Raw genomic sequence first — 24,233 nt, forward strand, 5'->3', positions numbered from 1 at the left:
GTCCGCGGTCGGGAAACCCGCAGTCAGGGCTCCCGGGCCGAGGTTCACGATGTCGGAGAAGGAAACGAGGGAGAGCGGAGGCTCCCCGGAGGCCAGCGGGGTGACTGCCAGCTACATACAGGAACTGATACGGCGCAAGGAGGAGATCGAGGCGCAAATCAAAGCCAATTATGACGTGCTGGAGAGCGTGAGTGTGGGCACGGGGCTTCCGGGCGGGCGTGGGAGGCGCCCGGAGGCCTTCCCAACCCGGCCCCCAGACCCGGGGCGGGGACTGAGGGACCAGGGCGGCCTCCGCTTGAGCTCTCAGCTGTGGGTCTCTCCCTCCCTGGGAGGCCCAAGGCGCAGCAGTTGTGGCCTCTGTGGGCAGCAGACAGTGAGGCAAATAACGTGAATAACTAGGAACAGTTAGAATTGATGTTCTAGCAGGTATTTGTGGAATTCTTGTTGGGTGCTGGGCGCAGTTGTTAAGCGCTTGACATTGGTTAACTCGTTTAATCCTCCCAACAACATTTTGAGGTGAGTTCTGTCATTTCCCCCATTTTAGGGATGAGGCAACAGAGGCATTACTTAAACCTGCCTCAAGTCACAGGGCCAATAAGTTTGCAGAGGCAGGGTGATAATCACCTCTATCATCAGTCCTTGTTGAACGGTTACCAGATGTCCTGTGCTTTACTAACCACTTTACCTCAGAGCTTCTTAAGCTTTAGTGTGTATTCGAATCACCTGGAGAGCTTGTTAAAATTCAGATTCTGTTGGCGGACAGATGTGTGGGAGCAGCTACTGCATTTCTAGCAAATTCCCAGCGATGCTGATGGCACTGGTCTAAGAACCCAGCTTTGAATGACAGGAAAGGCTCGTTATCCTTATTGTATAAGGAGGAAACTGAGGCCCAGAGTGGGGAAAATCCTTGCCTAGGGTCAGGTAGGTTGGAAGTGGCAGTGGTGGGGCTAGTTCTTAGCTAGCCACACCCCACTGGCTCCAAAACGGATACAGTTTTTCTTAAGCCACCTAGTATAAAACCACAGATCAATTTGCCGGGGAAGAGTAAATGAATTACATTCTATGTAGGGCGGATGGAATGCATTTTAGGTGATGAGAGTAAGATGAAGTATCATATGGAGGTCAGGGTACCATTTTACTGGGCGCTGACTATGTGCCTGAAGGGGGCCGGTTTATGTATGTGTTATATCGTGGAATCCTCTCAACTACTCTGTGAAGTTGGTTTGTTACCCTGAGGTTCAGAAAGGGGAAGTCACTTGTTCAGAGTCACAAAGTGGGATTCAGATCTTATGCCTGTTGAACCCAGAATCTGTGCTTTCAAGTGTTGTGCCAGCAACTTCTCACACCTTAGTTACTTTGCTACTGCAGGCAGGATATGCTCTATCTGTATACGTCCTGTACTGTTACTCCCTTGATATTTTTCTTTAAGTTGCCTCACTTTTTTACTTAGATAGTTTTATTTTTAAAGGAAATCTTATAACTTCACAGCATATGAAAAAATGAGACTCTCTTTCCTTAAATATAAAAGTGTATATCAAGGTGATCCCTCCAACTCTCTGTCACCTGATAAATGGATAGCTGAAATGTGGTCTATCCATACAACGGGATATTAGCCAATAAAAAGGAATGAAGTGCTGGCACATGGCTACAAAAGTGCATGAATCTTGAAAACGTTATGCTAAGTGAAAGAAGTGCATCACAAAAAACCACACATTTTATAATTCCCTTTATATAAAATATCCAGAATAGGTAAATCCATAGAAGATAGATTAGTAGTTGCCAGGGGCTGAGGGGAGGGGGGAATGGGAGTGACTGCTAGTGGGTCTTGGGTTTTTTTTTGGATGGTGATGGAAATGTTCTAAAATTGATTGCGGTGATGGTTTCATAACTCTGTGAATATTCTAAAAACCATTGAATTGTACACTTTAAATGAGTGGGTTGTATGGTGTGTTAATTATATCTTGATAAAGCTGTTAAAAACAAAATGGAGAGGGCCAGAGATAACAAGTGATCTGGAGGTGATATAAAGACCAGCACCAAATGGAGACTTTCTCCCTGATTATTGAAGGGTTGAAGATAATTAGAAAGGGAATGGGTTATTTAATGCCCCGTGTGTGAGTTGCCAGTGGTGTGAGTCCCAACTTTGGAAAGCAGTGTCTGATGTGGTATTGACTTGGAGAGGCCAGTCAACTCTTAGTCATCATGGCCAGGCATGAGGCAGATACAGATATTTAGCCCCTGGCACATTTATGCTGTATCTATAGAGAGTCCTGCGCTAAGAGAGTATACGAGACCCCCTTCCCCGCGAACAGGAAACAGTAGGTGTATCCCAGAGGCTTTCAGAGAGAAAGGTACAGACACGAATGGAATCCCTCCTGATAGCACGTGTGTACACTAGGCAGCTGGTCTCCGTGCTGATGATTACAGCCATCACCTATTGCTTTCTATGTATATTAATTTCCTAGGGCCATCATAACGAATTACCACAGCTTGGTGGCTTAAAACAACAGAAATTTATTCTCTCACAGTTGTGGAGTCCAGAAGTGCGACATCAAGGTGTTGGCAGGTTTGAGTTTTTCTGGGCGCTCTGAGGGAGAATCCGTTCCATGCCTCTCTCCTAGATTCTGGTGGCTGCTGGCCATCCTTGGCTTGTAGCTAGCTGCATCACTGCAGTCCCTGCCTCTGTCTTCACATGGCCTTCTCTCTGTGTCCCAAATCTCCCCCTCCTTTCTTTTATCAGGATACCCGTCATTGGATGTAGGGGCAACCTTAAATCTAGGATGATCTCTTCTCGCTGATCCTTCACTTAATTATATCTGCAAAGATCCTTTTTCCAAATAAGGTCACATTCACAGGTTCTGGGGTTTAGGACTTGGACATATCTTTTGGGGGCTACTGTTCACCACTCTGTGAATGTGCCTGGCACTGTGCTAAGCACCCTACATAGGTCAGCTCGTTAATTCTCAGAGCAGGTGGGAAGGGAGGTAAGTGCCGTTATTCCCATTTTATAATTGAAGAAGCTGAGGCCCAGAGAGGTGAACCTCTTAACCAAGGTCACCCAGATTGTATGTGGCAGAATTGAGCTTGAAATCAAAGTCTGACTGAAAATCCCTGAAACATGTCATATAACATGTTTCATTGCTTTTGTGCACCATGCTCTGACTTATGTAGGAAAAGACTTTAAAACATTAAAACAAGGGAATCCCCTGGCGGTCCAGTGGTTAGGACTCTGCGCTATCACTGCCAAGGGCCCAGGTTCAATCTCTGATCAGGGAACTAAGATTCCACAAGCTGCGCGGCACAGCCGAAACAACAAACAAACAAACATTAAAACAAATGTATTGTTTTCCATAGGGAATACATTGCCGTGGTCAAAATTCAAAATCTACAAAAGGATACATAATAGAAAGTCTCTCTCCCTCTGCTGTCCCCTAGCCTCCCCGTTCCTCTCCCCAGATGGCAACTGGGGTTCCAGTTCAGTGTTCCTTCCAGGGATGAAAAGCCTGTTTGAAGGCCCCTTTACATCTCTTTTCATTTTCAGAGAACCAAAGTCCTGCCTCAGCTGGGTGCTCTTTGAGGTTTTTACTCCCCTCCAGCTTCCAAGGCCACCAGCCAGGTGTCAGCTGCCCATAGGAAGGAGGGTTTGGAGGAGTGGAGGAAGAGGCTGGCCTTGGGGGTGATGCTCAAAGGAGTCTTTAGTTTTATCTGCACTGCTCTAACTTCAAAAAAGGAGAATGGATTTGTGCATTACTGGTATTATTAAAAGTCAGTTAAAAAATGGTGCCCACCACAGAGAGCAGTCATGAGAGGATGTGGGAAAGGACCTGGTCTGTGCCAAGTGATCAATATATGGCCTCTCTCGTTACTGTCACCTTTATTATGACTGCAGAGGACGAGAGTCTGGGGAAAGAGGCCCGAGGGAAATCTTTTTGACCTCATTTCTTCCCTCCAGCAGAAAGGCATCGGGATGAACGAGCCACTGGTGGACTGCGAGGGCTACCCCCGGGCAGACGTGGACCTGTACCAGGTCCGAACCGCAAGGCACAACATCGTCTGTGAGTGACCCTCTCTGGGGATGTTCCCCCACCTTGCAGCAGGGGATGTTTAAGGCACACAGAGAAATCGCCAGTGTTCCATATTATCTGCTTCCTTGGCTTCTGCCTTGATGGGATCATCTCACTGTCCCCATCGAGGGACTGAGAACTAAGGGGGCGGGTTAGACTCTAGGGGTCTGTCTTTATGGTTTCATTTTTCATTTTGTTTTTAGGGCCTTTGCTTCATTGCGGAAACTTTTATTGCAATAACAACAGAAACCCAAGTCAGATATTGCTTACGATCCCAATCAAATCAATTACGTCTTAGGAAGTACGTTTAGCTATTAATGATAGTGACCTAACTATGGTCACTCAAACAGAAAATAGCTCAGTTCCTCAGTAAAGACATTTGGAGATAGGCAGCGCAGGGCTGGTCATCAGAAACTCAGGCTCTGCCATCCTTAGGCAATTCATCCATCTTCAGGGTCACCATGTCCATGTTCCAGGCAGGAAGAAAGGGAAGGAAGAAGGTAGGAAGGGCACAAGCTCCTATGCCAGCTGGCACCCCTCCTGTAAAGGATCTGTCCTGCAAGTCCCACTCCCACCCCCTGCATCAATTTCTGCTTTCCTCTCATAGGCTCCTCTGCCTGCAAGAAATGTACCCCACAATGGGCATGTTGCTATCCTAAATAAACTCTCTTATTTATGTGTGTGTATATGTATTGTATGTATGTATATACGTATGTATTTATTGTCAAGGAACAGAGAGAGTAGAGATTGGGTAGTTTATTAGTCTTCTGTTTCTGCTGTAACAGATCATCACAGACTTAGTGGTTTAAAACGTCACGAATTTATTATAGTTCTGGAAATGAGACATCCAAGTTGGTCTCACTGGACTAAAATCAAGGTGTCAAGCAGGGCTGTGTTCCTTCTGGAGGCTCTAGGGAGAATCCATTTCCTTGTCTTTTCCAGCTTCTAGAAGCTGCCCACACTCCTTGACCTGCAGCCCCTTCCATCTTCAAAGCCAGCAGTCACATCTCTCCAGCTTCTGGGTTTGGCATCACATCTCTTTCTCTCCCTCTCCTGCCTCCCTCTTTCACTTATAAAGACAGTTGTGATTACGTTGGGTCCACCACCTGGATAATCTCCCCATCTCAGGGCCCTTAACTTAATCACACCTGCAAAGCCCCCTTTGCCATGTAAAGTAGCAAATTCACAGGTTCTGGGGATTTGGATGGGAACCTCTTTGCGGCCACTTTTCACGCTGCCACAGGTAGGCAACCAGCAGTCTCTACCACAAAATCATATTAGAAGGGAATTTATCATCCACCTTTCTCCCTTAATGACTTCTGTTTTACCTGTGAATCTTGACTCTATATACAGCGTGCTTTGGTCTAAGGCCAGGTTTCTCAGTGAGAGTACAGGTAGCCCTGGGGTGAGACACAGCTGAAGATGCCAAAGTTTCCTCAAAGTCACACTATGATCATAGGACTTCTTAGAGCGTCACTCTTCCTTGAAGATGTTGGGAAAAGAAGCATGCCATTTTAATATTAAAACAAATAGGAAGATACAGAGTAGGGAAAAACCGTGTTAAGACAGTCAGACTGGAGGGAAATTTGGGGCTTTTGGCTAAACCCTTGGACGCCCCAGCGAAGCAGTCCACTTGCTCCCCAGTTAGGAGGATTCTGGGAGAAATTTGAGAAGCCCTAGCCCACAGTGTGAGGGCGGGCACCGACTTATTTTTTTCCAAATGGTTGGCCTGATGTTACAACACCATTTAGTCTGTTCTTTCTCCGTTAATTTGAAACACTAACAATATTGCATATTAAATCTTTAGACGTGCTTATGTCTCTTTCTGGGCTTTTTGCTCTGTTCCGTTGATCTCTCTTTTTGGGTGCTAACATCATGCCATCTTAATGACTTTAATATGCGTAAGAGTCTGTTTGAGCGATTCCTTATTGGTCTTCTTTTGAAAAACTATTCTCACAAGTTTATTTTATTTAAAAAATAGACTTTTTTAAAAAAAATTATTTATTTTTGGCTGCATTGGGTCTTTGTTGCTGCGTGTGGCTTTCTCTAGTTGTGGTGAGCAGGGCCTACTCTTCGTTGTGGTGCGCGGGCTTCCCATTGCGGTGGCTTCTCTTGTTGCGGAGCTTGGGCTCTAGGCGTGCGGGCTTCAGTAGTTGTGGCTCTCGGGCTCCAGAGCTCAGGCTCAGTAGTTGTGGCACACAGGCTTAGTTGCTCCACAGCATGTGGGATCTTCCCGGACCAGGGCTCGAATCCCTGTCCCCTGCATTGGCAGGCGGATTCTTTAAACACTGTGCCACCAGGGAAGCCCTAAAAAATAAACTTTATTTTTTAGAACAGTTTTAGATTTACAGAAAAATTGGGAAAATAACACAGAGAGGTCCCGTATACTCTGTACCTAGTTTTCCCCATTACTAGCATCTTCCCTTAATATGTTGCATTTGTTATAATCGCAAGTTTGGTTTTTGAAATGTACTTTGGAAACATTTGTTCAAGGAAAAAAATTTTTTTGAATTCTGATTAGAATTGCAGTATATGGTGTATGAAGTCATTCATTCCTTTACCTAGCAGCAGTAGCTTGAGACTTACTATGTGCCAGGCCTCTCTGAAGGCTCTGGGGTCCTCGTGGAGCTTATCACCTGGGGGACCTTTTCTAGTCAGAGTGACCGTGTATTATACTGACACCATTTTAAGTCTTCCTGCCCAGGTTTATGTCTTCATTTATTCAAGTCTGGGCTCTTTCTCGTGTCTGCACCAGTGGGTTGAGTGCTAGAGGCTCGTAATGCCTGAGGGCCTTACCTGTTCTCCAAAGTGACAGGAGCAGAGGAACAAGGTCAGGTAGCCTTGCGTGCCCACAGTCCAAGGTGCCTGGAAAGTCTGAAAGTCTGTGGCCTATGGATGCTAGACGTGGATTGGCAGGCAGTGCTGGTTTGTTCAGGCCTCTGGAACTCTTCACAGGGAACTGGCTTTTTTTTCTTTTAAGTTTTTTTTTTTTTTTTTGATGTGGACCATTTTTTAAACGTCTTTATTTAATTTGTTACAATATTGCTTGTTTTATGTTTTGGTTTTTTGGCCACGAGGCATGTGGGATCTTAACTCCCTGAGCAGGGATCAGACCTGCACCCCCTGCGTTGGAAGGTGAAGTCTTAACCACTGGACCACCAGGGATGTCCTAGGGAACTGGCTTGAATGAGGTGCCGAATCCAGAGCCATAGAGGAAGTTGTCTTTAGGTTAAAAAAAAAGTTAACCCAGCTCCCAGCCACTCTGGTAGCCCGGCCTGCAGAGATGACTTGCTTGACCCACACAGTCCTTCCCAACATCCTGAGTTGACTGTCAGTACTGAAAAAAATCTGAAGGTTTCACCCCCAAACTCCTAATTTCCAGCTTTGCTCCCTGTTGCCTCTCCCAGACTGAATATCACCAGTCACGTGTTGGTAGACTTGGCATCATTTTTTCTTCTAGAGGCATTACGAGAAAAGCAAAAGCCTTCTTAGCCCAGCCTGCTTTACTCGTGTTTGCCCCTTGTGAGCGTTTGAGTTTGTGGCCATGGATTCACCTGGTCAGTTCCCTCCTTCTGCTCGCCTCTCAGGTCTCAGCTGAAACGGTGCTGCCTTTGGGGAGCCTTCCCTGATCTCCTAGTCATTGAAGTCATCAGGTGTCATTGCAATCACTTGTCCCACAGCTGCTCTCCTTGCAGGACTGTAAGCTTCATGAGGGCAGCCCCTCTGTCGTGTTCACAGATAGGTCCTCAGCTTCTAGCACAACGTCTGGCATATAATAAGTGCTCGTTGAATAGTCAGTGAATGAACGTGTGGGTCTTGTGTCCTCAGCTGTCTTCTCGGCCCCTGACACGGTGCTCTCCTCCAGGCTTGCAGAACGATCACAAGGCGGTGATGAAGCAGGTGGAGGAGGCCCTGCACCAGCTGCACGCTCGCGACAAGGAGAAGCAGGCCCGGGACCTGGCTGAGGCCCACAGGGAGGCCATGAGCCATGGCCTGGACCAGAGCCAGGACCTCAGCCCTGCTCAGGCCTTCGCCATAGTGAACAGCATCAGCCCCGGCTCCCCTGCCAGCATCGCAGTAAGCCAGGGCCTGGCCCCGTAAATCCACACCCCAAGGGTGCTTGGGGGCGGGAGTGGGGGTGGGGGTGGGAGGCTATGGACAGACAGACCCACACTGTCACCAGTGCAGCAGATGCCGATGAAGGCCCGCTGCAGCCCAGCAGGAGTCAGCCCCTGCTGCCCACTCAACTAGCTGCAGAGAGACCCTGGGACACAGGGTGACCCCGGAGAGGGAAAGAGGCTCTCTTCTCAGGGCCGATTTTAGCTGGGCGTTGAGTAATGGACACGAGAATGACAACAGTAGCTGCCACTTGCTGAGCCCTTGCTTAGCACCATGTATCCTGCCAAGTGAGTTATAGCTTCCCTGGTGTCTTTAGAGAAGTTTTAACAGCTTTATTGGGATATAATTCACATACCATAACTTTAACCCTTTTAAGGTACATATATGATTCAGTAGCTTTTAGTGTATTAACAGTCAATTTTAGAATCATTATCCCAAAAAGAAGCCCAGTGTCAATTTGCCATTACGCCTCAACCACCCCATTCCCCCCAGCCCCTGGCAACCACCGGTCTGCTTTCTGTCTCTCTGAACTTGCTTATTTTGGACATGTCATATATGTGTAAATGGAATCATATAATATGTGGTCCTCTATGACTGGCTTCTTCCTTTTAGTATCATGTTCTCAAGGTCCAGCCATGTTGGAGCATGTATCTCAACTTCATTCCTTTTTAAATTTTTTTTAAAATTTTTACTTTTTATTTAAAAAAATTTTTTTATTGGAGTATAGTTGATTTACAATGTTGTGTTAGTTTCAGGTGTACAGCAAAGTGAATCAGTTATACATATACACATGTACATGTATCCACTCTTTTTTTCTTTTTTTTAAGATTCTTTTCCCATGTAGGCCATTACAGAGTATTGAGTACAGTTCCCTGTGCTATATAGAAGTTTATTATTAGTTATCTATTTTATATATAGTAGTGTGTATATGTCAGTCCCAGTGTCCCAATTTATCCCTCCCTCATGTTCATTCCTTTTTACTGCTGAGTTTAATGTGCTGTCTGGATAGACCACGCTTTGTTTATCCATTCCTCAGTTTCCATTTTTTGGCCATTATGAATAATGCTACCGTGAACATGATGTACAAATTTTTATGTGTACCTGCATTTTGTTGTTGTTCAGCCTTAGTCTAGTCTTTTTTTGAATTTTATTTTGTTTATTTATTATTTATACAGCAGGTTCTTCTTAGTTATCCATTTTATACTTATTAGTGGATACATGTCAATCCCAATCTCCCAATTCATCGCACCATCCCCTACCACTTTCCCCCCTTGGTGTATGTGGACCTGCATGTAATATTTAATCCCACAGCCGTTCTCTGGGGTAGATACTAATCTACCCCATTTCACCCACGAGGAAAAGCCTCAAAGACCTGAAGTACCTTGTGCCAGGACGCACAGTTTCTAGAAGGTGGACCTGGGTCCTGCCAGTCGTCTTTAGTGATCACAAGACTGCAGGTTACACACAAGCTCTGTTTTATTCACCACTGTGTGCACAGCATCTGGCACAGAGCTGTCGTCAGCCTGCGACGAGTATTTGTTGAAGGGATGGGTGAATTGTGATCTGTGCTCTTAGAGTGACAGGATCACTCTAGTCCTGGGTCAGTGTTGTGCCCGTGGCTGCTTGCCTGGGGGCTTTTAGGGCCAATGCGTCTAAATTCTGACGCCTGAACAAAATAGGCCAGATGGGCCTGCCTCTACTTGCCCCCAAACCTGGGTCAGGACCCCAGAGAGCTTTTCCCCATTTTCCTCCAGGTCTATACAACTGCCAGCTTTTCTCAGACACTGGGCAGACCTGGCCACCTTTTATTAGATCTGCCTCTGGAGGAACCCCCGGAGGAGGTGGCCCAGTTATCCACTGTCCCTCCCTGCCCGAGGTATCTAAATCCCAGCCTCTTTGCATCGTGCCTGCCGTTCTCCCCTGTAGAAAACACGCTTATTAAATTGGGAGCGTATGGGAGGGTAAAGAACACCAGAAGAACATTTAACCTCTAGCCTGATTTTCTGTTTTCCCTTCTCTCTTTAGGGTCTGCAAGTGGATGACAAGATAGTGGAGTTTGGCTCTGTGAACACCCAAAACTTCCAGTCACTGCAGAACATTGGCACTGTGGTCCAGCACAGTGAGGGGGTGAGTTGGAGGTATTACATGGCATCTGACCAGTAACCCTGGAATTGCCGGGGCCAGGAAACGTGGCCGGGGCCTTTGACAGCTGCCCTCAGAGTGCCGTTTCTCAGGCACAGTCCCCGCTCGGGGCTTTCGCATTTGCTGTTCCCTCTGCCTAGAATGCTAATCTTCTTCCCTTACCCCCTCACCTTCCTTCCTTCCCTCCCTCCTCTTGTACAAATGCCACCTTCTCAGTGAGGCCTTTCCAGCCACCCTGTCTAAAATACCCCTCTCCTGCTTCCTATCCCCGTTTTCATTTAACAAGGTTTCTTAGACATCTTTTCATTTGGGCACACACCTCGCTCTTTTTCACTGCTGCATAGCACTCCATGGTATGAATGGATAGAAGTTTGTCCACCCGCAGCCTTATCAGTGGACGTCTTGTTCATTTCCAGTTTTATGCCAGTGTGAATAGTCGTGCATACTTGTTCACAACTGTGCACACCTGGAAGTAGAATTACAAGCTCTCAGCAAATGCACACTTAAGATTTTAATAGGTAATTTGAAAAAGTTTTATGAATTTGTACCCTGACCAACAGTATGTGAGTCCAGTCGTCCCTCAGTATCCACGGGGGATTGGTTTCAGGACCAGTGCAGATACCAGAGTCTGTAGATGCTCAAGTCCCGTGGTTGGCCCTCTGTATCCACGGATTGTGCAGTACTGTATTTATTGAAAAAAATTCACATGTAAGCGAACCTAAGCAGTTCAAACCCATGTTGTTCAAGGGTCAACTGTGTATCATATCATCAGCAGTACTCCATTACTGATCTTTTAATAACTTTGCTAAAATGCCATCTTGTTTTAATTTGTATTTTCCTGACTACCAGTGAGATTGAGTACCATTTCTATGAATTGTCTGTTAGTCTTTTTTCCCCACTTATTTTCTATTGGGTTATTTGTCCTTTTTAAAAATTGATTTGTAGGAACTCTTTCTATATTCTATATATTAAATCTTTGCCTGTTTATACATTGCACATGTCTCTCCTGATTAGCTCCTTTTCTTTTAACTTTCTTTATGGTAACTTTGATTACTTGAAAGTTTCTTTTTTTAATTCACTTAGATATCCATTTTGTTAAATTTATTAATATTATAGGGCTCTTTGCTGCCAAAACCATCCCTGAGGATTAAAATAAAGAAATACAGTACAGTGCATAATAGTGTAGTACTGTTCAAACAGTAGTATATTAGAACTTGATTTGTGTGCCTTTTGATAATTTCATTCCTTAAAGATATAGTAAAAGTTGAAATTCAAAATAGGCTGCAGCCTTCTAGTTTCTGGCAGAATATGCCATTAAAAAATACTTCCACGTAACCATCTCATCTTGTTTCTCAGTAATGTAACCCAAACCAAACCTTTTTTTTGGCAAAGATCCATACTTTGCAGGAGAAATATGGGGCTCAAAGTACAGAGAAATTACTAAAGTTTTTGGTTCCCAAATGAAATCTTCAGTTCAACCGACAATTCTTGGTTTGTCTTGCACCCACACAGCCCCCACTTGGCCACACTGCTCATCCATGTGTAACTCATCAGAAGGCAGGCATCAGGCCAAGAAACAGTTGGCCAGTGTTGGCGCCCTGCTAGAGGTCAGGCCCTCATTTCTGCACTGACTGACACCTTCATCAAGTCTGTACTTATGTGGAAGTTTAGAATTTTGATTTTGTCAAATTCATCAGTTTTTTGCTTTACGGCTTTGGCATTTTGTGTCTTCTTAAAGAAATTCTTCTAGTACTTTTGTCTTTAGCTTTTCTTTAATCCGTCTGGAATGTATCTTTTATTATTATTATTATTTATTTATTATTATTTTTTTGGCCACACCGTGCAGCTTGCAGGATCTTAGTTCCCTGACCAGGGATCAAACCTGCGCCCCCTACAGTGGAAGCTTGGAGTCCTAACAACTGGACTGCCAGGGAATTCCCTATTATTGTTTTTTATAACAGTTTAATTGACGTACAATTCACATACCTTATAGGTCATCCATTTAAAGTGCATAATCCAGTCGTTTTTAGTCTATTCATAGAGTTGTGCACCCATCACCACAATCAATTTTAGAACATTTTCATCACCTCAAAAAGCCTTGTACCTGTTAGCAGTCACTCCCTATTCCCCCCATATATACCAGCCCCTGGCAACCACTAAACTACTTTCTGCCTCTATGGACTTGCTTATTCTGGACATTTCATATAAATGGGATCATACAATATGTGATATTTTATGACTACTTTCACTTAGCATAGTGTTTTCAGGGTTCATCCATGTTGTAGCATGTGTCAGGAACTCATTCCTTTTTTTAAAAAATAAATTTATTTATGTATTTATTTTTGGGTGCGTGTGTCTTCCTTGCTGCGCGCAGGCTTTCTCTAGTTGCAGCGAGCGAGGGCTGCTCTTCGTTGCGGTGTGCGGGCTTCTCATTGCGGTGGCTTCTCTTGTTGCAGACCATGGGCTCTAGGCATGAAGGCTAAAGTAGTTGCGGCATGCGGGCTCAGTAGTTGTGGCTCGCGGGCTCTAGAACGCAGGCTCAGTAGTTGGGGCGCACAGGCTTAGTTGCTCCGCGGCATGTGCGATCTTCCTGGACCAGGGCTCCATCCCGTGTCCCCTGCATTGGAAGGTGGATTCTTTTTTTTTTAATGGACCGAATTATTTAATTAGGTTCTTTGTAAGAAGTTTAGAACACTACTTTGTGAGGATAAATTCTGTTTGTAAGAGCGAACACAGAGCGGAGGTAGCCCTGGAGTTGAGGAACAGCTTTGATTCTTTGCAGAATTTGTGAGTCCACAGCTTTCTGATCAACCTTCCGCTGCTCTGTAATCTCGTATTTCTCTCTCTCTGTGTCGAAGATCTCACCTTCCTGGTGCCTGGGCTTATGCAGTTTCTTCTTCTTGAAGTAAGTACCAGTGAGATGTTCTGGGATTTTCACACCACTGATATCAATTTTGGTGGAAGTGGCAATGACAAATTTCTGGTGTGTTCTCCGCAGAGGAACTCGATTGAGGGACAGAGGCCCAGTCACAAGTAGCAAGCCACTGCTCAGCTGCTTCAGGAAAATGACCCTCTTGCCTTTGTGGCGCCCAGTGAGGATAATCAGAATGGTTCCAGGAGTGATGCTAGCGCACAGTTTTCTCACGTGCTTACTGAAGGGTTTCTTGCCGTGACTCAACAGCTTTCGAGGCACATCTTCAGTAGGATGATACCTAGGCATTTTGCGAAGTTTAACCACCCGGGTACCACCATTCTTGTCACCACCAACTGGTTTTGTGACAGTAGCAAGAAGCTTCACCTTCTTTTTCTTTTCAACCTTGAATTTAGCTGCTGAATACTTCCTCTTGTACAAGGCCTTTCTGGAATACATAGCTGATAGGGAATATCTGCCAATTCCTCTGACCAGGACAGGGTTTCAGCTGCAGTGGGGCTTCCCCTGCTTCCCCTGCTTCACCTTTTTAACCTTGCCACCAGCATCAGCCTTCTTGGCTTCAGGTTTTTTCTCCTTAGTATCTGGCTTCTCAGCCTTTTCACCCACCATCTTGCAAGATGGGAAAAAAGGGCAGGCGGATTCTTAATCGCTGCGCCACCAGGGGATCCCAGGACTTTGTTCTTTTTTATGACCGAATAATAGCCCGTTGTATGGATAGACCATATTTTATTTATCCATTCATCAGTTGATGAATATTTAGGTTGTTGCCACTTTTTCGCTATTGTTATAGGGTCATACTTCTGTGAACATTCTGTGTAAGTTTGTGTGTGGTCATATGTTTTCATTTCTCTTGGGTTTATAGCTTATCTGAAATTAGTTTTTCTGAATGGTGTGAGGCAGGGCACCAAACTTAATTTTTTTCCCCAAATGGACAGGAGTTGTCCCAACACCATTTATTGAAAAGTTAGTACTTTACCCACTCATTTATATTGCCACCTCTGTTCTATAATTCTTATGTGTGCAATTCTTTATTCTGTTTCTTTGATCTGTTTGTTTGGAGCCTTTCTGGGTTCCCCGGAACAAATCCATTTGTTCCTGCTCTGCTTCCCTTTAACCCCTGGCTATAAAGGGTGTATTATTTGTCTATTGGTGAGTGAGAAATCACCCCAGAGCTTTAACAGCTCGAAGCATCAAGCATTTATTATCTTATACAGTTTGGGCGGTCAGGCAGCGTCCAGGAGCCATGTAGCTGGGTGGTTTGGGCTCAGGGTCTCTCATGAGGTTGTGGTCAGGATATAAGCGGAGGCCATAGTCATCTGAGGGCTTGACTGAGGTTAGAGAATCTGTTTCCAAGATCCCTCACTCACATGGCTGTTGGCAGGAGGCTTCAGTTCCTCATCACAAGGGCCTCTCCACAGTGCTGCTTGAATGCCCCACAGCGTGGTGGCTGACCTCCCCAAGAATGGGCGGTCCAAGTGAGAGCAGAGAGGAGTCAGCAGCACCTGCTCTGACTCAGTCTCTGAAGATTCACACTCTCACTTCCACTTTATTCGTTAGAAGCGACGAAGTCCAGCCACCACTCAAAGGGAGGGGAATTAGGCTTTAGCTTTGGCAGGAAGGAATTTCAAAGAGTTTATCCTTGTGGCATGGTACCTTTGTTACCTCTTTACTGTCCAGTCATCATTTTAGTGAGATTTCTAGAGATGATGCAGATGTAGGTTCATTCTGTTATGTTTACCCAAAGTCTCAGTTTTTCTCTCCTTCCTCCCCACCCCACCCCCAGCTTGCTAGTGTGTCATAGTTTACTCACGTCTCTTGGGTACCTTGCTGCACATACTTTTAAACTTTGTAGTTGTCTGGGCTCATTGTTAGTGGTTTGCTTTGTAAATACGTCTTTTTTTTTTTTCCCTGGTAGAGGTAATACAAACACATGGTAAAAACAGAACCAAAGAACATGGAATGAAAAACCTCCCTCTCCTCCAGGTGCATTTCCTGTCCTCCAAAGGCAGCCACTTTCCAACTGTGTGTCCTTCATACATCAGCACACAGAGCTACTGGTTGCTTTCATTAAGGGCTAATTGACCCACAGCAACATTCCCCCTGTTCAGTGTCCAGTACTGTGAATTTTGTCAACTGTATGTAGTTATGTAAATGTCACCACATGAAGATACAGAGCAGTTCTACAGCCCGAAATGATCTCATGCTTTTGTAGGTAAGCCCTCTCTGCACCCCCATCGCCTGGAAATCACTGATCTGTGCTCCATCCCTGTAGCGTTACCTTTTCCAGAATGTCATATAAGTGAAACTGCAGAGTATAAAGCCCTTTAAGTCTGGCTACTTTCACCCAGTGTCATGAATCTGCCGTTCTTCCACATGGTCACGTGCATCTGTAGTTCATCCCTTTTCACTGCTGAGTAGTGCTCCACTGTGTAATGAGCCCCAGACTCTTCATCCATTTCCCAGTGTGGGGCATTTAGGTTGTTTTCCAGTTTTTGGTGATTACTCATAATAGCCACTGGTTTTTAATTTGTCTTTTCCAGTTAAATATATTCTTAGGCTCTTTATAGGCCTACAGATCCTTTTTTTTTTAAAAAAAACTGAGGTATAACTGACAAATAACATGATATTAGTTTCAGGTGTACAACATAGTAATTCAATATTTGCATATATTGGGAAATGATTGCCACAGTAAGGCTATTTAACATCTGTCACCATACATAGTTACACATTTTTTTCTTGTGATGAAGACTTTGAAGATTTACTCTCTAGCCGCTGTCAGATATGCATAGAGTATTACCGTATACCAGAATGCACAGTGTGGTGACTATAGTTAATAACACTGTATAAGGCCTTCTTTACAAAAGTAGTCATTGAACGTTTTCTTTTTTTTTGAATGTTTTCTAACAACAGAACCTTTTCTTCAAGTGAAATTTCCTGGGGAATTCCAAAATATCAAACAGATAAAAGCTGAGCTGCTGGGATAAGCTAGAGGGGTGGGGGGACCTCACGCCCTCAGGGCCCGGGGTGCTCCTGGAACCAGAGCCCAGCTTGAGAATAAGGGGTCTGGGTTTTTATGGTCTCTGCTCTATGAATTAAAAAAAGTTTTTTAAAACCCCACAGCATTCTATTGTTAGACTTTTAGGTACTTTCCAATTTTATGGGAACCTGAAAATTAACACTCTTGTAGACAAAGCTCTGTTTCCTTAGATAATTTTCTAAAGGTGAGTTTCTGGAATGCATATACTTTCAAAGGAAAAAACCCTTAAATTAAAATAATTTTTCTTTATTATAAAAATAATGTGTATTTCATTCAGCCATAAAAAGGATTGGTGTACCGATATGCTGTAACATTAACGAACCTTCAAAGGACTTCTGGTAAGTGAAAGAAGCCGAACAGAAAGGGCCACATATTTAATTAATTAATTTATTTAAATTTATTTATTTAATTTATTTATTTTTGGCTGCGTTGGGTCTTCATTGCTACACACGGGCTTTCTCTAGTTGTGGCGAGCAGGGGCTACTCTTCGCTGTGGTGCACAGGCTTCTCGTTGCGGTGGCTTCTCGTTGTGGAGCACGTGTGGGCTTCAGTAATGTGGCATGTGGGCTCAGTAGTTGTGGCTCACGGGGTCTAGAGCGCAGGCTCAGTAGTTGTGGCGCACGGGCTTAGTTGCTCCGCGGCATGTGGGATCTTCACTGACCAGGGATTGAACCTGTGTCCCCTGCATTGGCAGGCGGATTCTTAACCACTGTGCCACCAGGGAAGTCCCAGAAAGGGCCACATATTTTAGAATTCCGAAATGTCCAGAATAGGCAAATGCACAGAAAGCAGAGACAGAAAGCAGACTGGTGGTTGCCAGGGGCTGGGGGAGGAGGGAATGGGGAGTGATTGCTAATGGGTATGGGGTTTCTTTTTGGGTGATGGAAATATGCTCTGAAATTAGTTAGTGGTGATGGTTGGACAAGTCTCTGAATATATACTTTAAAATGGTGAATTTATTGTATATGAATTATATTTCAATAATAAAAATAATGTGTTTTTATTGTGAAAAAAACTCACACAATGCGAACGTATTTCAAGTAAGAATAAAAGTCCTGGATTTCTCCCTCCCTTGTAGTACCTTCCCTGCTCTGAGTCCTGGGCAAGGTGCAGGTGCTACAACAGGGAACAAAACAGGTCAACCAAGGGTCCGTGGGAACATTTTAGTGGGGGAGATGAGCATTAATCAAATAATCACAGATGTGTAATTGTACACTCCAGTGAGTGCTATGAAGGGACAGTTCAAGGGGGCTAGGAGAGCAAATAGTGGGGTTCTGATGTAGTTTGGGGTTGAAGGAGAGTGTTCCTGAAGACGTGGCCTCTAAGTGTATTGAAGTTTATCAAGACTGGCAGGGAGAGGAGCCCACCAGCAGGGTCAAGGCCCTGAGGTGAGAGGATCAGAGAAGGCTGATTGGAACCCAGAGCAAGGAAGAGGGGGAGAGGGGAGGAGGCAGGGCCCTTCTTCAATGTTCCCGAGCAGCAGTAGAGAGCTTCTTCCAAGCTGGAGAATAACAGCTGTAAGCAGCTTCGTGCCTTGAAAAGATTTCTCCAGAGGCCAGGTAGAGAGCTGATTGGAGGGCTGACAGAGTTTTAGCAGCCAGGTCAGGAGATGATGGTGTCTTTGACGAATGGGCTGGAGGTGCAAGTGGGCAAATCAGAAAGACATCTAGGACGTGCCATAGGTAGAAACCCTCTGGATTTCTAGCTCTCCCAGGGCCATCATTTCCAGAACTGGAAGCACATCAGTGAAGCTCTCACACATTTTCTGGGTGTGGATGTGTATGTCTACAGTGATTGCTTTTTGAAAAAGAAGTCACAAAGAAGACCTACTCTATGTACCGTTCTCGATGTTTCTCCCTTTGAAGGGATTTCCATGTTGGTACACGTGTATCGGTACACAATGTACCATGTTCCCTGGCTTGGTTTCTCATCGTTCGTTTAACCAGACCCCCAACCTGGACATTTAAGCCATTGCCAATATTTGGCCACCACAAATAGTGGTGTCGTGAATATTCTTATCTTGTGTGAGGGTTTCTGTCAGATTTCTAGAAGTGGAATTACTGGGTTAAAGGCAATGCACATTTACCGATTTGATAGGTGTTGTCAAGGTGTCCTCCCAGAAGCTTGCGTTAGTTCATATTCTCTCCAGTAGTGTATGTGAGTGCTTATTTCTTGACCCTCCCCAACTGTGTTATTGTCAGTCTTTTATCCTGTGACAATCGAGGTGGAAAATGGTGTCTTTTTTTGTTTTTCATCATGCTTTATTTTTTCTGATTCAGAGATCCCATTGATAGATCTGCCTTAATTTTTTAAAATTACGGTAAAATGTACATAACATAGAATTTACCATTTTTAAGTGGCATTAAGTACATTCACATTGTTCGGCAGCCATCTCCACCACTGTCCCTAGAACTTTTTCATCTTCCCAAACTGAAACTCTACCCATTAAACACTAACTAGTCATTCCCATCTCCCCAAGGTTCTGGCAACCACTAATCTACTTTCTGTCTCTATGAATGTGACTGCTCTATATACAGCCCTCTAAGTGGAATCACACTATATTTGTCCTTTTGTGACTCATGTGTTTCACTTAGCATAACGTCTTCATGGTCCATCCAGGTTGTTACATGTGTCAGAATTTCCTTTTTAAGGCTGAATAATAGGGACTTCCCTGGTGGCGCAGTGGTTGGGCATCCGCCTGCCAATGCAGGGGACATGGGTTTGAGCCCTGGTCCGGGAAGATCCCACATGCCGCAGAGCTACTGAGCCCGCGTGCTACAACTACTGAAGCCCGCACACCTAGAGCCCGTGCTTCGCAACAAGAGAAGCCAACCCAATGAGAAGCCTGCGCACTGCAACAAGGAGTAGCCCCCGCTCACCACAACTGGAGAAAGCCCGCATGCAGCAACGAAGACCCAATGCAACCAAAAATAAATAAATTTATATTAAAAAAAAAAGGCTGAATAATATTCTGCTGTGTGTATATACTACATTTTGTTTATCCTGTAATCCATTGATGGCCACTTGGGTTGCTTCTACCTTTTGGCTATAATGCTATTCACCATTTTGGTGAATAATGCTACTATGAAATGGGCATACAAATTATGTGTTCAAGTCCCTGCTTTCAGTTCTTTGGTTATATACCCATATGTTTAATTGCAGGTTGATATGGTTATTCTATCTTCAATCTCTTAAAAGATTTATTCATTTATTTATTTTGGCTGTGGTGGGTCTTTGTTGCTGTGCGCGGGCTTTCTCTAATTGCAGCGAGCGGGGGCTACTCTTCATTGCAGCGTGCGGCCTTCTCATTGCGGTGGCTTCTGTTGCGGAGCGCGGGCTCTAGGCTCGCGGGCTTCAGTAGTTGTGGCTCGCAGGCTCTAGAGCGCAGGCTCAGTAGTTGTGGCGCGTGGTCTTAGTTGCTCTGTGGCATGTGGGATCTTCCTGGACCAGGGCTCGAACTCGTGTGCCCTGCATTGGCAGGCAGATTCTTAACCACTGCGCCACAAGGGAAGCCCTATTTTCAGTTTTTTGAGGAATAGTCATGCTGTTTTCCATAGTGGCTGCACCATTTTACACTCCCACCAGCGGTGTATAAGGGTTACGATTTCTCTACATCCTCACTGACTCCTATTATTTTCTTTTTTTCTTCTTTTTTTTTTTTTTTTTTTGCGGTACGTGGGCCTCTCACTGCTGTGGCCTCTCCCGTTGCGGAGTACAGGCTCCGGACGCGCAGGCTCAGTGGCCATGGCTCACAGGCCCAGCTGCTCCGCAGCATGTGGGATCTTCCCGGACCGGGGCACGAACCCGTGTCCCCTGCATCGGCAGGTGGACTCTCAACCACTGCGCCACCAGGGAAGCCCCCCTTTGTTTTTTTTGATAATAGCCATCCTAATGGGTATAAGGTGATATCTCATTGTGGTTTTAATTTGCATTTCTCTAATGATGAGTGATGTAGGCCATCTATTCATGTGATTATTGGCCATTTGTATATCTTTTTTGGAGAAATGTTTAAGTTCTTTGCTCATTTTTTAATTGGGTTGTTTGTTGTTGCTGTTGAATTCTTTATATATTCTGGATATTAATCCCTTATCAGATATATGATTTGCAGATATTTTCTCCCATTCTGTGGGTTGCTTTTTCACTATGTTGACAGTGTCCTTTGATGTACAGAAGTTTTAAAATTTGATGAATCTTGTTTTAACTTGTAATTTTCTTTGGTATATATTGTACCTACTTTAATTTTTTTGTTAAGGTAATACGTACGCATAGTAAAGAAGAAATAATGGTACAGAAAGATAAAAAAGTAAATGTCTTCTCTTACTCCAAACTGCTAGTGCTTCTTTCTGGAAGTAACCACTGTTAACAGTTTATCTTCCAGAAAACTTTGTATGCACCAAGCAACACATATGTCTATTTATTTATTTAGATTAATTAATTAATTAATATTATTTTTGGCTGCATTGGGTCTTTGTTGCTTCGCGCCGGCTTCCTCTAGTTGCGGCGAATGGGGGCTACTCTTTGTTGCGGTGCGCGGGCTTCCCATTGCGTTGGCTTCTTTTGTTGCAGAGCATGGGCTCTAGGTGTGCGGGCTTCAGTAGTTTTAGCACGCGGGCTCAGTAGCTCCGCGGCATGTGGGATGTTTCCGGACCAGGGCTCAAACCCATGTCCCCTGCATTGGCAGGAGGATTCTTAACCACTGCGCCACCAGGGAAGTCCTATGTCTATTTATTTATTTATTGAATTTTTAGAGCTTTTATTATTATTTTTATTATTTATTTTTAAATTATTATTTTTAAATTGAAGTATACTTGATTCACAACACATACGACCTTTTAGGACATATATTCAAATGGATTCATACTTTGCTGGTTTTGTTTTGTTTTTACTAAACAAACTGCTATTCACTATACTGTATTTGACCAATACCTTATTGAGGGATATTTTGGGTGTTTTCAGTTTTTGAAATTTATAAACAGTCCTGGGATAAATGCTTTGTTCATATATCATCTTGTACTTTTGCAGAATATATCTTATATGCACCTTCTAAAGATGCTTTGTTGTTGCTGGGGGCAGTTGTGTTCTTCCAGGAAGAAGGTACCAAATCTGTAGCCCCACTGCCTGCCCCCCGAGTGCCACGTCCTCCACATTCTCACCAGTTGTAGGAATTATGCCTAAAATAAGCATCCTTACTACCAGTCTGGTGGGTGGGACTTCCCTGGAGGTCCAGTGGTTAAGAGACTCCACGCCTGCACTGCAGGGGGTGTGGGTTTGATCCCTGGTGGGGCAACTAAGATCCCACATGCTGCGCGGCCAAAAAAAAAAAAAAAAAAAGACAGTATCTCAGCATTCTAGTCTGAATCTCTTTGAGTACTAAGGAGGTTGAACATAAAATGAGCTCATTTTCCTTTCAGAAGCCCCTGAATGTGACAGTGATCCGCAGAGGGGAGAAATACCAGCTTAGACTCGTGCCGACACGCTGGGCGGGAAAAGGACTGCTGGGGTAAAGTATCCGTGTCCGTTCATTCACACTGCAGCGTGCACTGCATGCTTGCTAGACACAAAGCTGCGGGCGGGAGGTGGGGTCGTTGGGAAATGAAGGGAATTTCCAGACGGCCTGTAGCAACTCATGATAAGTCCTTGTGGCGGGAATGAGATTCCAGGTATGGAGGTGGAGGGAGCCCTGGTCGCTCTGGTTCTTTTATTAACTGGACGTTTGCTTTGAAAGAATGAAAGCATGTAGGTGAAAAGCTCAGGACGGCTCACTTCTGATCTTCCTGAATGGAGCCACAAACTTACACTGTTCCTTTTTTTTCCTTCCAGCTGCAACATTATTCCTTTGCAAAGATGATTGTCCCTGGGGAACAGAAACAGGAAAGCATATTCCCTTGCCCCAGACTTGGGTCTAGTGGGCATTTCCTCCTTCTCTTCTCTTCCTGAAGCTCAAGGATCTGGAAGAGGCTGGGAGCCTGAACTTCTAGGTGGTGGAAACGCTGTGGCCTCCCAGTGTGATCTCTTGGGATTAACGCATTGTTAAAAACTAGATTTGTGTTTAGCATCTTCTGCAAATTAGGCCACGGCCCTACATGGGAGTCCTCTGGATTGTGAGCAGGTGGGTGGGAGTTATTCTGGTAGGTGCTGGTGTGACTTTATGCTTCTAGAAATTTTGTTTTTTTCCCCCAAATAAACAGTTTTACAGTGTTGATATGAGCATGTTATCACCCCAGCTGAATTTCCTATGAACTTCTCAAACCAAAGCTCAGGTGGGAGTTAGATCAGCCTCAGGAAAGTTGGGCAGAACAAACTAACAATTGTACCGAAGTCAAGACTTGACCAGCAACATCTCTGGGACGTCATCCTTTAGTGAATGGGGGTTCCAGACGCTCAGGCTGCACCTGCGTTTGCACTGTGGCATTGCTGCTCTGGATACAGGATAATTGAGTCTCCTGGGCCTGCCCTCGGATCAGCACTTTTGTAGACTGCTAAGGTGTGTTGACATTGCTGATGGGAACCAGCAGTGTGTGCAGCGCTGTCTTCTTGCAAATGCTGATTCCTCCTTCCTTCCTTCCTTTTATTTTCTCTCTTTAACATGGCAAAGTGAGTTTCAGTGATTCCTAGTGCCTCCGTGCTTTACTTTTTTTCTCTCTTCACCGTATCACAGTGTTTTATTTCCACAGTTCTTGCAGACCACTTTCTGTTTCAGAGGGCATCTGGCACATTCTACTGAGGCATGCTTGGGTTCTTCAGGCCTGGATTTGCTTGGCTTAGATGCAGATATCAGCTCGCCCTGACGGGAGTCAGTACTGGGTGTGCTTCCAGCCATGGGTGCTCGTGCTCGGCTGGAAAGCCTTCCTGTTGAGTGTCTGCCCCCAAACACCATGTACTCTAGCCGAATGTCCACGTGGATTTCCCCCCTTGTAGCCACAGACGTGCTGTGTTTACCAGTGTTTAAATTGTTTTTCTAATTCCACGTGTTTTCCAATCTTTTATAAGCCCTAGACTATAATAAACACAGCTTGCCCCATCCAGCAATCCCTTTTATTTTTTTGAGATGTATGCAAATGCAGCAACCAGCATTGGGGTATGAGGGTGGGGTGGGGATGGAGAGACTCATTCACATCCTCCTAAAATGATAGCAGCAGAGAGTCTTCTGCATCAGTGCCTTTGGCTGGTTTCCTGCAAGCCCCCCCGCTTCAGAAACCTCAGGATGGCCACGCAGGTGGGCTGTCTTTTGTGAGGTTCTAGTGGAGAGACACTTGGAGGTGGAATCATCCTAATAGATTTAACAAACTGGTTTGGCAGAAACGTTATGTGATAAGATAACGTAACCTATGAAACATTTAATCCCAGCTGGCTAAAATTTTCTGTACAACATCTAGTGCCCGGGCGAGGAGGTGGGGAGGACAGCTGTGTGCTGCACCAATGAGACCGGGAAATTTAGTTTGCTTTTGACAAAGAGAATTTTATCAAACCGTTCGTACTTCTTCACATAACTTTGTCAAGTCTTCAGAAAGTCAGAGTTGCTAGGATTGGCCGCTGCAGCTTCTCATGGGATGGCACCAAGGGAAAACATGGGGGAGAGTGGGAGGGGAGGAGAGAGGTGAGAGGAAAGCCAATTTTACCTCCCAAGTCGCGGCGGCAGGGGGCGAGCTCGACCAGCTCCCCGCTCCCGCTCCCGCCGCTTTCTGGGCACGTGACCGCTGTCCAGCTTTCGTGCTTTACGGCCCGTCGCCTGCAGGCGGCAGCGATTACCATGGAGACGGGGCTTGGGTGGCGACCGTAACTAGGGAGCCCTTGGAGGAGAAAGCGGCGGCAGCTGGAGGCCGGGAGGTGGACAAGGGGTTCACGCGGCGGGAAGACCCCGGCCTTTGAGGACCAGGGTGGGCGCGCTCTGTGAGTCAGGGGCGGGGGCCCCGGCAAGGAGGGGCCTGGTGCCTCTTGG

General features: G+C 45.1%; 2 protein-coding genes and 1 pseudogene across 5 annotated transcripts in view; 2 read left to right on the plus strand and 1 right to left on the minus strand.

Annotated features, from left to right (window-relative positions):
• PSMD9 (proteasome 26S subunit, non-ATPase 9) lies at positions 1-22,494 on the plus strand. 2 transcript variants are annotated; one of them, XM_030860224.2, is made up of 6 exons: positions 1-187; positions 3,953-4,055; positions 7,930-8,141; positions 10,209-10,310; positions 21,706-21,794; positions 22,115-22,494. In XM_030860224.2, exons 1-6 carry the CDS (start codon positions 50-52, stop codon positions 22,140-22,142), a joined length of 672 nt encoding a protein of 223 aa, XP_030716084.1. In that variant the 5' UTR covers positions 1-49; the 3' UTR covers positions 22,143-22,494. The 2 variants fall into 2 exon arrangements, with proteins under 2 accessions (XP_030716084.1, XP_030716085.1); XM_030860225.2 differs by having other exon boundaries at positions 3,956-4,055.
• On the minus strand, positions 12,974-13,876 carry LOC115855241 (large ribosomal subunit protein eL6 pseudogene; annotated as a pseudogene).
• CFAP251 (cilia and flagella associated protein 251) overlaps positions 22,276-24,233 on the plus strand; it is a 90,737-nt gene continuing 88,779 nt past the window's right edge. For all 3 annotated transcript variants that reach the window (XR_009566512.1, XM_060311066.1, XM_030860219.2), the window contains exon 1: positions 22,276-22,403. The gene's annotated coding sequence lies outside the window, so the exon portion shown is untranslated. The remainder of the gene's footprint in view (positions 22,404-24,233) is intronic.

Source organism: Globicephala melas, chromosome 13 (genome assembly GCF_963455315.2).
Source record: "Globicephala melas chromosome 13, mGloMel1.2, whole genome shotgun sequence".
NCBI classification, from domain to species: Eukaryota; Metazoa; Chordata; class Mammalia; order Artiodactyla; family Delphinidae; genus Globicephala; species Globicephala melas.

Bases quoted from the DNA above. Each gene is read 5' to 3' on its own strand.
- PSMD9 (XM_030860224.2), top strand. From the start codon at position 50: ATGTCGGAGAAGGAAACGAGGGAGAGCGGAGGCTCCCCGGAGGCCAGC. The intron at 188-3,952 runs GTGAGTGTGGGC...TCTTCCCTCCAG, and splicing joins ATTATGACGTGCTGGAGAGC to CAGAAAGGCATCGGGATGAA. The intron at 4,056-7,929 runs GTGAGTGACCCT...GCTCTCCTCCAG, and splicing joins CGCAAGGCACAACATCGTCT to GCTTGCAGAACGATCACAAG.